Genomic DNA, 14,661 nt, shown 5'->3' with positions numbered 1-14,661 from the left:
ACATATTGGCCAAGAAGACAACTGCTGTAGGGCCTCAGTTAGCACTCAGTACCCACCATCCCAGCCACCATATGTCGCTTTATTTTCCAAATAAAACTTCCCAACAAGCTAGCTAATGCAAAGGACGACAGACTGGTATTTATGCACCAAAAAAAAACAGAATTATGGATGCTGGAGATGTGAAACAAATACAAACAGAAATTGATGGAAAAACTCAGCATGTCTAACAACATCTGTGAAGAAAGAAAGTGTTAATGTTTCAGGTCCAGTGGCTATGCTTCAGAACTCCATCTTCCCTCTCCACTGTTGCTGCGAGGTCTGCTGAGTTTCTCAAGCAATTTCTGTTTTTGTTCATTTTAGCAGTTATAAATGCCTTTTCACAATCTTAGGAAGTTCAGGCAACTTTCAGTTAACAAGGTGCTTCTGAAGTATAGTCTCTGTTATAATGTGGGTAACATACGATGTCTAACATTCTACCCAGTAGAGGCATTAAATTTATGATACTTACTGCTTTGAGCTGTTGAATCCCACTGACCTGTCGGACTACTCGATCTAGCTCTTGTTCAATTCTCCCTGCCCAGTACTGAATCCTAAGAAGAGAAAACAAAGTTGTAATAACTAAGAATCTAATTGTGCAAAGCACTATAATTTGGCACTGAAAAAATCCTTCAGTTCTTCAAGACAAAGGTGGCAATTTTTATTGTTTTACATGTCTTTTCTTCAGAACTATACTCAGTCTCTACCAAACACCAAACTGCAGCAGTTTAATCAACTTTACAAGTTGATCACTCAAGATTGTGGCCAAGTCATCAAACACCATCACAATACAAATAATCTCGGCCGGCATCAGATAATTTTAGTACACTTGCTCTCATACATGAAGCACATTAAATGAAATACTGTAATTATTTGAAAATTCAGCCAACACCAAACATATGAAAAAGTCTATAAATCAGTCTACTGTAAAGGGAAGATTCCGTTTGCCTAATCTGACTCATATTTTCTCCACAGGAACATATCACAATTAAATAAAGAAGAGGGCGCCAAGGTGCAGATTGGTAAAAGCACAGGCTGATGAATTCTCATATGGTACCACAGAAGTTTAACACAGAGGATAGACAGCATGTCACAGAGACAACCAAGGTTTCTATTTTTAAAAGAACAATGAATGCAATAGAAAGTAAAAAGTGAGAGATTTTAGTTTTGGGTGTTGTGTTTTCAGAAAATTTATGATTAGTAACCTGTTCCCTAAACAGGTGTGGAATAGTGTACAACTGCATCTGTAGCATCTCCATTACAATGTGGCAAGCAATTTTTTAAACCCTAGCTCCAGGACTGACAAGTGGATACAGATCGCTGTACTCTCCACAAGGTATGCCTCTTGAAATGTCTTCCTTTCTCTTTCCTTTATTGTTTTTTTTCCCTTGATGGTTGTACCAATCAAGGGTTTGCTTGATTGTAGGTGAGCAGCATTTAAATTGCAAGAGAAAAGAAAAATACTGTACTGAAAATTTTGAAAATCGGAACTAAAACAGAAAATGCTGGAAGTACTCAGCAGGTTAGACAGCATCTGTGGAGAGGGAAAAGTGACACCAGTCCTGAGGACATCTTAAACAGGGCTGATCAACTGCACTGTTCACACTCAGTCAAGAGAGTGTGAAAATGAAGGTGTTGTTACTTGCACCTGAGCTCTTTAATGTTGCAGTACAATTTTCTTGTTCCTATATACAAACTCTCTTGCATGTAAAGCCTATCTTTACAACTACCTGCTACACCTTTGTTTAATTCATTCACAAGATGTGGGTGTTTCTGGTTAGGCCAACATTTATTGCTCATTCCTAATTGCCTAGAAAACAATCAACAGTCAGCCACATTTGGGTCGAGAATCACATGTATGGCAGACCAGGTAAGGATGGCAGTTTCCTTCCCTATTGGACATTAGTGAACCAGATGGGTTTTTCCGACAATTGTCAATGGATTTCATGGCTGTCGCAGGGCTTTTGATTCCAGGGTTTTATTAAATTCAAATTCCACCATTTGCAGTGGCAGGATTTCAACCTGGGTCCCCAGAACGTTACTTGGGTCTTAACAGTCCAACGATAATACCATGTTTGCTTTCAATGACCAGTATGCAAGGACTTTCAAGATCCCTTTCTACAAGAACACTTTCCAATCTCTCACCATTTAAATAATACTCTGCCGCACTGTTTTCCCTACTGAAGTTGATAACCTTGCGGATTTCCTTGCATTTGGCTATTTTGTATGGTATCATTTCAAACATTCATCTAATTATTTTTTAAATGCTGTAATGACTCCTGCCTCTACCACCTTTCAGGAAATGATTTCCAAATACCCATCGCTTTCTGGTGAAAAAGAATTCTCCTTAAATCCCCTTTAAAGCTCCTGTCCCTTACATGAAACCTAAGCACAGTGGTAATTGAACCCTCTACCAAGGGGAACACTTTATTCTTATCAACTCTAGCTGTACTCTTCAATTTTGTAGATCTCAATCAGGTGCTTCTTCGGTCTTCTAGGTTCCAAGGAAAACAACCCTAACCTATGCACTTTCTCTTCAAATGCCTCACGAAAACAACCCTAACCTATGCACTTTCTCTTCAAATGCCTTCCTGAAATGCCTCAACCTGGGTAACATTCTGGTGAATGTCCTGTGCACTCTCTCCACTGCAATCATATCCTTCCTTTAGTGTAACTAGATTAGGTCAGAAGTCACATGACATCAGGTTTATTTGAAATCACAAGCTTTTGGAGTGCTGCCCCTTCATCAGGTGAAGTGAAGAAATGCATACAGGCACAGAATTTATAGGTAGAAAGATAATGGGCACACAGATCAAAAGATCATAGAAATGATGTGAGTGCAGTGTCAATAGACTGAATAATTAGTCTTTGCAGGTGATCAAAAGTGTCAGGCGGTGTGAGTAAAGTGTCAACAGCTGAATATTAACTGAAGGGATGACCTATAAGCCAATTAACTCAGGCAGAGAGATAATTACAATAAGTTAAAAGTAAGGTGCCGATGGAAACAAACCAAACGGCTGGGATGATATGATAGGTATAAGAGTCACACGCCAAGTGTCTAACCGAAGTAACAAGAAGGTTTTGCAAATATATCAGCCTTTTCATTTGCACTGATGTGCTGGGCTCCCTTCATGACTGAAGCTGGGAATGTTTGTAAAGCATCTTCCTCCTCTTAGTTAATCATTTTCCACCATTCTCGACCAAATGTGGTATGACAATTGTATTTCCAGGGTCCTAATTAAGTTCGTCTAGCAGCCGTTCATCTGTGTCCTTACTTTTATACTTTCTGGCTGTATCTTTCAAATTAATGAAAAGTTCAACATACTCACCTGATTCCGGTCTTAGGCGTTGAAATTTAAATAGGTGGATAGATTAGTTGACTTTAGTTAGTGATGTGTGCTGGGTTTTCTGAACGTTTTTATTGTCCTGCTCATTCAGGTATTAGCTATTAAATACATTTAACTCTTCCTCTCCTGCTCTGAAAGTTGGCAGGGTGTACTCTTGGTTAAACATTTAAACTGCCTATACAACATCATCAGCTCCCAATTTACCACTGACTGAAGCCGTGTCTTTATTACCGTGGTGGCAGCCATTTTAATTTTGCATGTTTAATTCCACTGGTCATGCTCTCAGCAAGACTAATTTGGGTTGATTTTTCAAGCAACTTCACCATTACATTTGATTGAAATGTTTAGCTTTTTCTTCCTGGACACACACTACCATCATGTTATGTATCTTATGGGAACCAAAAGACAAACATGCTTTATATTCAAAACCACAGAACTTTACATTTTTCAGCTCTCAATGAGGCTAGTTGATTACTGGTCATATTATGTAGCACAGAGGTAAAACATGGCAGCCTAGAATATCAGTTCTTTGTTCTTTACTAAGACTATAACAAACCTGATAACTAGAATGCTTTTTGCAACACAGAATGCCTTATCGTAATTACATGCAGTGTACCAGGCATGAACTCATCTGTGTGTGACTGCGCAATCGAGTCTAACCTATACCATGGCACCATAGCATCCCAAGGCCACAACAAACCCATAAAGGTTTACTGTTACTCTACAAGGGCAAAGCTTCATAAAATAATCATTATATTCATCCAACTATTCTACAGTGTTCCCATCAATCACTACCCAGGGAGGGAGCTCATTAAACATCACTCATACCAGCTTCAACATCTACTGAATGCAATTTGAGGAATAAGCTAAATCACCAATTTTGTCACCATGACAACCAAGGCTACAAAATGGTTGACTAACAGCAGACAAGATCACTGTTCAGCTAAAATTTGTAGAAATGAACATCAACAGAGGCTGAAATAATAGATTTAAGTATATACAGAGACATAAAAGATAGGAGTAGGATGAGGCCATTCAGCCCTTTGAGCCTGCCTCACTATTCATAATGGTTGATCGTCCAACTCAAAAGCCTAATAAGAAATAAGGTGGTGTAGAGCTGGATGAAGACAGCAGGCCAAGCAGCATCAGAGGAGCCTAAACCTGCTTTCTCCCCATAACCTTTGAGCCCATTTGCCTTAAGTGCTATATCTAGCCATTTCTTGAATACATTTAATGTTTTGGCATCAACTACTTTGTGGTAATGAATTCCACAGAGTTGTCACTCTTTGGGTGAAGAAGTGTCTCCTCATTTCCATCCTACAATATTTGTAAAATTTTGCAGGCCTTTTTGCAGCGGAGAGTGGCGCGAGCCGGGCGGACGTGAGGTCAGGGCAGACAGGCAGTTGGGAAGGTAAGTGAGTGCTACTTAAGTACTTACCTTGAAGCCAGCGGGTCCTTTTTGCAGCGGAGTGCTATTTAAGTAGGTGTGTTCTCAGGCCTCCCTCCCACCCTCCTCCTCTAACTAATTAAGAGTCCACAGACTCACAGCAAACACACAAGGGCTAAGGGAAGTGCCTGGTGAGTAAAGTGCGAGTTTTCGGTGAAGAGGCTCAGTGAGGAGATTATGCCACCCAGAGGGTGAAGACATGACTGCCAAGCTGATTCAGTGTGCTGCATGCATGATGTGGGAGGTCAGGGACACTGATGATGTTTCTGGCTCCTATAGCTGTGGTAAGTGTGTACACATTCAGCTTCTGAAGGAGGTTGTTGCAGCACTGAAGAAAGAACTAGAAGACCTCAGGCTCATCCGAGAGAATGAGAATTTTCTGGACAGGATCTTCAGCAAGATCACTACACTGAGGATACCTGAAGAGAGAAGGGGGATGTCGATGACAAAGGAAGACATGAATGAAGTACAAGAGACCCCAGCGCAAACACCTATTGTAAACAGGCTGACTGTCTTGGAAACTGCCGAAACAGACGACACTGCCAGTCCGAAAGGTGGACAGGTCTGCGAGTCAAAAATTGCTATAGAGGCAGAGCCGAGAAGTCAGACATCACGGAGAGCTGTGGTAATAGGGGACTCCATTGTGAGAGGGACTGTCAGGGGTTTCTGCGGCAACAGGCGAGCTTTGAGGATGGTATGTTGCCTTCCTGGTGCCAGGATCCAAGACGTCACTGATAGAGTGCAGAGAATCCTCAAGGGTGAAGGTGAAGACCCAGAGGTGGTGGTGCAGGTCGGCACTAATGATGTCGGGAAGAAAAGGAGGAACATTCTACAGCGGGACTTCAGAGAACTCGGAAGAAGGCTGAAAAGCAGGACTTCCAGGGTGGTTATCTCTGGATGGCTAACCAGTTCCTCGGGCTGGAGAGGGCAGGAACAGAGAGATAATGGACCTGAATGTATGGCTGACGGACTGGTGTCGGAAGCAAGGATTTAAATTCTTGGATCACTGGGGTATGTTTTGGGGTAAGAATAAATTGTACAGGAGGGACGGTTTGCATCTTAATAATCAGGGGACCAGCTTTCTGGCAGGCAGGTTTGCCACTGCAACACAGGTGTGTTTAAACTAAGTAATGGGGGGGAAGGGGCCAAACTGGAAACTTAAGAATGAAGTTTGAGGGAAAGTGAGAATAAGAGAGGTTAAGAAGGACAACAGAATCAACAGAGCAGAAAACTCAAGAAGGGATCGTACAGTATGGCCAAGTGAAATAGGGATTGATAGGAAGGGTGAGAGGAGAAACAAATTAAAAATATTATATATGAATGCATGAAGCATAAGAAATAAGGTGGATGAGCTTGAGGCTCAGTTGGAAGCTGGCAAATATGATGTTGTGGGGATAACCGAGACGTGGCTTCAAGTGGACAGGGCCTGGGAAATGAATATTCAAGGCTATACGTGCTATCGAAAGGACAGACTGGTGGGCAGAGGGGGTGGGGTAGCCCTGTTGGTGAGGAATGATATTCGGTCCCTTGCGAGGGGGGACATAGAGTCAGGAGATGTAGAGTCAGTATGGATAGAGCTGAGAAATTCTAAGGGTAGAAAGACCCTAATGGGAGTTATCTACAGGCCCCCAAACAGTACTCAGGAGGTAGGGTGCAGGTTGAATCAAGAGTTGAAATTGGCCTGTCACAAAGGTATCACTACAGTTGTTATGGGAGATTTCAACATGCGGGTAGACTGGGAGAATCAGGATGGTACTGGACCCCAAGAAAGGGAGTTTGTAGAGTGCCTCCGAGATGGATTCTTAGAACAGCTTCTACTGGAGCCTACCAGGGAGGAGGCAATCCTGGATCTGGTGTTGTGCAATGAACCGGATTTGATCAGGGACCTCAAAGTAAAGGAGCCATTAGGAGGTAGTGACCATAATATGATAAGTTTTAATCTGCAGTTTGAGAGGGAGACGGGAGAATCGGAAGTGTCAGTATTGCAGTTGAATAAAGGGAACTATGGAACTATGAGGGAGGAGCTGGCCAAAGTTCAGTGGTACAATACCCTAGCAGGGATGGCAGTGGAACAACGATGGCAGGTATTTCTGGATATAATGCAGAAGGTACAGGATCAGTTCATACCAAAGAGGAAGAAAGATCCTAAGGGGAGGCAGGGGCAGCCGTGGTTGACGAGGGAAGTTAAGGACTGTATACAAATAAAAGAGAAGAAGTATAACATAGCAAAGATGAGTGGGAAGCCAGAGGACTGGGAAGCTTTTAAAGAGCAACAGCGTTTAAATAAAAAGGCAATACACAGAGAAAAAAATGAGCTATGAAGGAAAACTGGCCAAAAATATAAAAGGGGGATAGTAAAAGCTTTTTTAGGTATGTGAAAAGAAAAAAATTGGTAACGACTAAAATTGGGCCCTTGAAGTCAGAAACGGGTGGATTTATTATGGGGAACAAGGAAATGGTAGATGAGTTGAATAGGTACTTTGGATCTGTCTTCACTAGGGAAGATACAAGCAATCTCCCAGATGCAGTAGTGGCTGAAGGACCGAGGGTAATGGACGAACTGAAGGGTATTTATATTAGGCAGGAAATGGTGTTGGATAGACTGTTAGGTCTAAAGGCTGATAAGCCCCCAGGACCTGATGGTCTGCATCCCAGGGTACTTAAGGAGGTGGCTCTAGAAATTGTGGACGCGCTGGTAATTATTTTCCAAGGTTCTATAGATTCAGGATCAGTTCCTGCGGATTGGAGGGTGGCAAATGTTGTCCCACTTTTCAAGAAAGGAGGGAGAGAGAAAACAGGAAATTACAGACTGGTTAGCCTGACGTCAGTGGTGCGAAAGATGCTGGAGTCAATTATAAAAGATGAAATTGCGACTCATTTGGACAGCAGTAACAGAATAGGTCAGAGTCAGCATGGATTTACGAAGAGGAAATCGTGCTTGACTAATCTTCTGGAATTTTTTGAGGATGTATCTATGAAGATTGATAAGGGAGAGCCAGTGGATGTAGTATACCTGGACTTTCAGAAAGCCTTTGATAAAGTCCCGCATAGGAGATTGCTGAACAAAATTAGGGCACATGGTATTGGGGGCAATATACTGAGTTGGATTGAAAATTGGCTGGCTGACAGGAAGCAAAGAGTAGTGATAAACGGATCCCTTTCGGAATGGCAGGCAGTGACCAGTGGGGTACCACAAGGTTCGGTGCTGGGACCGCGGCTGTTTACGATATATATTAATGATATAGATGAAGGCATTAGAAGTAATGTTAGCAAATTTACTGATGACACTAAGTTGGGTGGCAGTGTGAAATGAGAGGAGGATGTTATTAGAATACAGGGTGACTTGGACAGGCTAGGTGAGTGGACAGATGCATGGCAGATGCAGTTTAATGTGGATAAATGTGTGGTTATACACTTTGGTGGCAAGAACAGGAAGGCAGATTACTATCTCAATGGAGTCAACTTTGGTAAAGGGGAAGCACAACGAGATCTAGGTGCTCTTGTACATCAGTCAATGAAAGCAAGCATGCAGGTACAGCAGGCAGTGTAGAAAGCTAATAGCATGCTGGCCTTCATCACAAGAGGAATTGAGTATAGGGGCAATGAGGTCCTTCTGCAGCTGTACAGGGCCCTGGTGAGACCGCACCTGGAGTATTGTGTGCAGTTTTGGTCTCCCAAATTGAGGAACGACGTTCGTGCTCTTGAGGGAGTGCAGCGTAGGTTCACAAGGTCAATTCCCGGAATGGCGGGACTATCGTACGTTGAAAGACTAGAGCGACTGGGCTTGTATACTCTTGAGTTTAGAAGGATGAGAGGGGATCTGATTGAGACATATAAGATTATTAAGAGATTGGACACTCTGGAGGCAGGAAGCATGTTTGCGCTGATGGGTGAGTCCAGGACCAGAGGACACAGTTTAAAAATAAGGGGTAGGCCATTTAGAACAGATTTGAGGAAAAACTTCTTCACCCAGAGAGTGGTGGATATATGGAATGCTCTGCCCCAGAAGGCAGTGGAGGCCAACTCTCTGGATGCTTTCAAGAAAGAGACAGATAGAGCTCTTAAAGATAGTGGAATCAACGGTTATGGGGATAAGGCAGGAACAGGATACTACTGATTGCGGATGATCAGCCATGATCATAATGAATGGTGGTGCTGGCTCAAAGGGCCAAATGGCCTACTCCAGCACCTATTGTCTATTGTCTATAAATGGTCTACACCAAATCCTCAGACTGAGAAACCTGGTTCTGGACACACCCACCATTAGGAATGCCCTCTCTGCATCTACCCAGTCTCGTCCTGTTGGAACTTTTTAAGTCACTATGAGATCCCCCCCTCATTCAACTGAACACCAACGAAAACAATCCTCACCTAGTCAATCTCTCATTGCGGGTCATTCCTGCCATCCCTGAAATCAGCCTGGTAAATTTTTGCTGCACTCCCTCAAGAGAAGCAGTACCCTTCCACAGAAAAGGAGACCAAAACTCTACACAATATTCTAGGTGTGGCCTCATCAAGTCCCTATATAAGTGCAACAATATATCCCTGCTCTTGTGCTAAAAACTCAATGGGAAACTGGGACATACACGTGGAAGAAATTCAAATTAACATGAATGCAGGGAATGGTAATATAAAGGTGGTTGTTCACTGTAAATATTAATAATTTGGCCATAGTCCTAATTTGCCAGTAGTACCAGGGTTTGCAGATGATACCAAAATGAGCTTAAAAGTGGCAAATATATTCAATTATCAGTGGAAGGTGAGGCATTTTGGCTAAATCAAACTTTTAACAAAACAAATTTGGGTATATAGAGGGATTAGGCAGCATGTCAACAGTACCTTACACTGCAGACATGTTAAACAACTACTTTTCCTCAGAATTTACAGGAGAAAAGGAGGATAGCTTGCAAGAAGTCCCAAGAAAATTAGTGGTGGATCTGGAACAGGAACTAAATGGAATTAATGTAAGCAAAGCAAGGAAATTAATGGAATTAAAGAGTGTCAAATCTCTAGGCCTGACAGTTTCCACAAGACAGCTTTGTTGAAGGAGGGTAGCATATTGTAGATGCCATAACTTTAATCATTCAAAGTTCCCTGGATACAGAAGCCATCCCTCTGCACTGGAAAATGGCACATCACTCCACCTCTTTTTAAGAGCAATTGAGGAAACCCAGGGAATTGCAGTTCAGTTAGCCTAATATCTGTGGTTAGGAAATTGTTGGAGTCTATAATCAAGGATGGGGTAACTGAACACCTTTAAAATTTTCAGTTAATCTGGGACAGCCAGCATGGTTTCATGATAGAGATAGTAGGAACTGCCGATGCTGGTGAATCTGAGATAGCACAGTGTGAAGCTGGATGAACACAGCAGACCAAGCAGCATCAGCAGAGCAGGAAAGTTTGACATTTCGGGTCAGCAGAGAGGGCATTCCTGATGGTGGGTGTGTCCAGAACCAGGATTCTCAGTCTGAGGATTTGGTGTAGACCATTTATAGACAATAGACAATAGGTGCTGGAGTAGGCCATTCGGCCCTTTGAGCCAGAACCACCATTCATTATGATCATGGCTGATCATCCACAATCAGTAGTATCCTGTTCCTGCCTTATCCCCATAACCCTTGATTCCACTGTCTTTAAGAGCTCTATCTATCTCTTTCTTGAAAGCATCCAGAGAGTTGGCCTCCACTGCCTTCTGGGGCAGAGCATTCCATATATCCACCACTCTCTGGGTGAAGAAATTTTTCCTCCAACTAGCAGGGCTCCCCATCCCCGACCACATCCCAAAACCATCCCAGCTACTCCCCGCCTCCCTAACCATTCACAAGTAGGTCAGGCCTGACAAACTTCACTGAATTTTTTGAAGAGGTGACTAAGACAGTGGATAGGGGAATGTTTATGGATGTCTTAATAGACTATTAACTTAAGGTATAAGTCCAAAGAATGGAAAACAGGTTATCAACATGGCAGGGAAAATGGTTCAGTAGCAAGTGACAGACAGGAGGAATAATAGGTAGGTACTGAAATTGTTAGGGCCCCAATTATCCACATTGTTTATTAACGACTTGGGCAATGATAGAGAAAGTGATAAATCCAAATTTGCTGACAGAAAGTTAGGCAGCATTGTAAACAGTGAAGACGACAGCATAAAATTATAAAGGGATATTGACAGGCTAAATGAATGGGCAAAACTGTGACAAATGGAGTTCAATGTAAGCAAGTGAAAGATCATCCATTTTGGACCAAGAGAGGCTAGATCAGGATACTTTCTAAATGATATAAAGTTAAATACATTGGAAATCCAAAATAACTTGAGGGCTCAAGTGCATAGGTCTTTAAAATGTCAAAAGCAGGTGCAGAAAATATTCAGGAAAATTAATGTAATTCTGGCCTTTACATCTAGACGACTGGAATACAAGAATTACAGAAATTAGGCTGCAGTTATACAAAACCCATGTAAGACACCAGTTGATGTTCTGTGAGCAGATCGACATACCATTTTTCTGAAAGGATATATTGGCCTTGGAGGGAGTACAACACAGGTCTACAAGAATGACACCTGGATTTCAGAGGTTGTGAGGACAGATAACACAAACTAAACTTGTTTTCTCTACATTTTAGAAGGTTATTGGGTGATCTGATCGAAATCTTCAAGATATTAACAGGAACGGCAATGTGGACAGAGATAAACTATTTCCACTGGTTGGAGGCTCTGGAACTAGGAAGCATAGTTGAAAATTAGAGCCATACCATTCAAGAGAAATGCTAAAAATCACTTTACACACAGTGTTTAGATGTGTGGAACCCTCTTCTACAAACAGCAGTGGATGCTGGATTGGTTGTCAATTTTAAATCTGATGTGGATAAATTTTTGTTAAGCCAAGGCATTAAGGAATATGGATCAAAGGCAAGTGTACGGAGTTTGGCCATAAATCAGCCATAATCACACTGAATAGCAGAACAGGCTCAAGGGCCTGAATAACCTATTCTTGTTCCTATATTACCTCAGGTTGATACAGGAGAAGTTTGACTCAAAATACAAATCGCAATCAAATAACTGATTAAATTGTAAGAAAAAAGTTCAAACACAGTACAAATTCATGACGAAACAGAAATACAGCATTCATACAAACAAAAGAGCAACCAAAGAGAGAAATGCTCTCACCTTTATGATATAAATGCATTTGTTAACATCCAGCCATGGAGAGAGGCTGGATAAGCACGGGTTATTTTCTTTGTAGCAGAGAAGTTTGAGGGAGGACCTGATAGAAGTGCATAAAATAGAAAGATAGCACTTAACCCAGATCATAGAGTTTAGATTAGAATCAATCACAACCTTGATGAGTTTATTGAAATTTGAGACAGCCATTGATTAAGAGTGCTTTCAACCTCTAAAAAGATATTTGGCACTCCCCTGACCATGCTTTCTTTGTTTTCATCCGTAACAAGTCTGACTGTACAGCAGCTTAAAATTAAGCTTTGGGGCACACCAGCCTCTCCTATTCTAAGAGAATCTTTGCCCGTGTTATTGTCTGCTTCCAGTTCTATACTCCCCTCTTGCTCTCCTCACTCAGTACCTAGATCATTGGCTACTGGTTTGATCATCTGTTTCTCAGAATTTAAATCAAAAACCAATAATCAACTTCACAATCACTGAATTTACTTTGTCAGTTGACAATGCCTATAAAGCATTAAAATATATCCCATACTGCTGCAACATCACACTAGTTTCAAAACTAGACATCTTGCTTAGTATAATCTTTAGTCCAAAGAACAAGATGCATATACAGGAGAATGAAACCTGCTTGCAACCTTCAAGTTGATTTGTATTCAAATGGGAGCACAATGCAGGAAAACATAAAGCAGCTATTGGTAAGTGCAGGAAATGTTTGTATGTCGGATCTTTAAAATTATATCCCTGTTTGAGATCACATTCGTAAGTCAGATGTTCATAAATTGGGGACCCTCCTGTACTGGGGTTTTCATTTTCTAAAAAGACCCTCACTTCCAAATACACATCTTTGTCAATGGGTTCAATGTTGGACAAGCACCCAATATACATTAAAGCTGATGTGGAGAAGTGCACTTGTTCCTTTTCTTCTCTCATTCATCCACTGGCAACAACAATTATTAAGTTCAATCAGGTTAATTACATGGGCACTCTCCGACTATGCCAGCATTAGTGTTAAGAAAAAGTCAGCCAAGTTTTTATGTCAGCAAATAATTTATTTACAATGAACAAGAACAAAGAATAATACAACACAGGAACAGGCCCCTCAGCTGTCTGAGCCGGCGGAACACATTGTGCCCTTTCATGCTGAAACTGTCTTCACTTACAGAATTCATATCCCTCTATTCCCGTCCTATTAACGTATCTGTCTAGGTGCTTCTTGAATGCTGCTATTGTGTCTGCTTCCACTACCTCCTCTGGCAGCGCGTTAAAAGCACTCACCTCCCTTCGTGTGAAAACGTGCCTTACACATCTCTTTTAAACTCCCCACCCTGCCCATCTCTTTACCATCAACCTGTGTCCCCTAGTAACTGAATCCTCCACCTTGGCAAAAAACTTCATACTTTCCACTCTATCCATATCATTCACAATCTAATAAACTTTTATTAGATTGCCCCTCAACCTCCCGCATTCCAGTGAAACAATTCCAGTCAACCAAACCCTTTTTCATAGGTACAATCTCCCACACCAGGCAATTTCCTCGTAAACCTTTTCTGTACCCTCTCCAAAGCATTCACATAGTTTTGGTAATGTGGTGACCAGAAATGTAAGCAATATTCCAAGTCTGGCCTAACTAAAGTTCTGTAAAGCTGTAGCATAACTTGCCCATCCTTGTACCCAATGCCCATTCCAATGAAGGCAAGCATGCCATAAGGCCTTTCTTTATTACCTCTTCTATTTGCGCTACCACCTTCAGTGATCAATGGAGCTGCATACCCAGATGTCTCTACATATCAATACTCCTAAGAGTTCTGCCACTCACTGCATAATTTCCACATGTATTTGCCCTTCCAAAAGCATCACCTCACATTTGTCCAGATTAAACACCATCTGCCAATTTTCTGCCCATGCCTCCAATTGATCTATACCCTGCTGTATCCTCTGATAATCCTCATGATCTGCAACTCCACCAATCCCTGTATCGTCTGCAAACTTGCTAATGAGAACAACCACGTTTTCCTCCAAGTCATTTAGGCAGACCACAAACAGCAGAGGTCCCAGCACTGATCACTGTGGAACACCATCAGTCACAACCGTCCATTCCAAAAAGCATCCTTCCACTGCTATCCTTCTCCTTTGACAAAACCAGTTCTGGATCCATCTTGCCAGCTGATCCCTGATATCATGCAACTTCCCCTATGTACCAGTCTGCCATGAGGGAACCTGTCAAAAGCTTTACCAAAATCCATGCAGACAACAAAAACTGCTTTTCCCTTAATCGTCTTCACCACCTCATCAAAAAACTCAATCCAAGTTAATGAAGCACGATCACCGCTGCACAAAACCATGCTATATTCAATAAGTCAAATTGCTTCTAAATGCGCATAGTTGTCCCTTAGAATTTTTTCCAATAAATTCTCTCCCACCAACATGAGCTCACAGCCCCGTAATTTGCTGGATTATCCCTGCTACCCTTCCTAAACAATGGATACAAAGATAGCAGTCAATGCTCCAACAATTTGTTCTCTTGCCTCCCTCAATATTCTGGGATAGATCCCAACAGGACCCAGGGACTCATCTATCCTAATATTTTAAAGACAGACAACACCTCTTGCATTTTAATAGCAACGTGGCTTACAACTTTGACACTCCCTTCCTTGAGA

At 41.9% G+C, this 14,661-nt stretch overlaps 1 protein-coding gene across 3 annotated transcripts in view; it reads right to left on the bottom strand.

Moving 5' to 3' along the window:
* Positions 1 to 14,661, bottom strand: part of cacna2d2a (calcium channel, voltage-dependent, alpha 2/delta subunit 2a) — an 815,854-nt gene that overhangs the window by 729,298 nt on the left and 71,895 nt on the right. For all 3 annotated transcript variants that reach the window (XM_048547478.2, XM_048547479.2, XM_048547480.2), the window contains exon 2: positions 509 to 590. In XM_048547478.2, coding sequence (XP_048403435.1) covers positions 509 to 590 — 82 coding nt within the window. The remainder of the gene's footprint in view (positions 1 to 508; positions 591 to 14,661) is intronic.

Source organism: Stegostoma tigrinum, chromosome 11 (genome assembly GCF_030684315.1).
Source record: "Stegostoma tigrinum isolate sSteTig4 chromosome 11, sSteTig4.hap1, whole genome shotgun sequence".
NCBI lineage: Eukaryota > Metazoa > Chordata > Chondrichthyes > Orectolobiformes > Stegostomatidae > Stegostoma > Stegostoma tigrinum.
The sequence above is the reverse complement of the archived record's forward strand: the minus strand, read 5'-3'. Positions and strand labels throughout refer to the sequence as shown.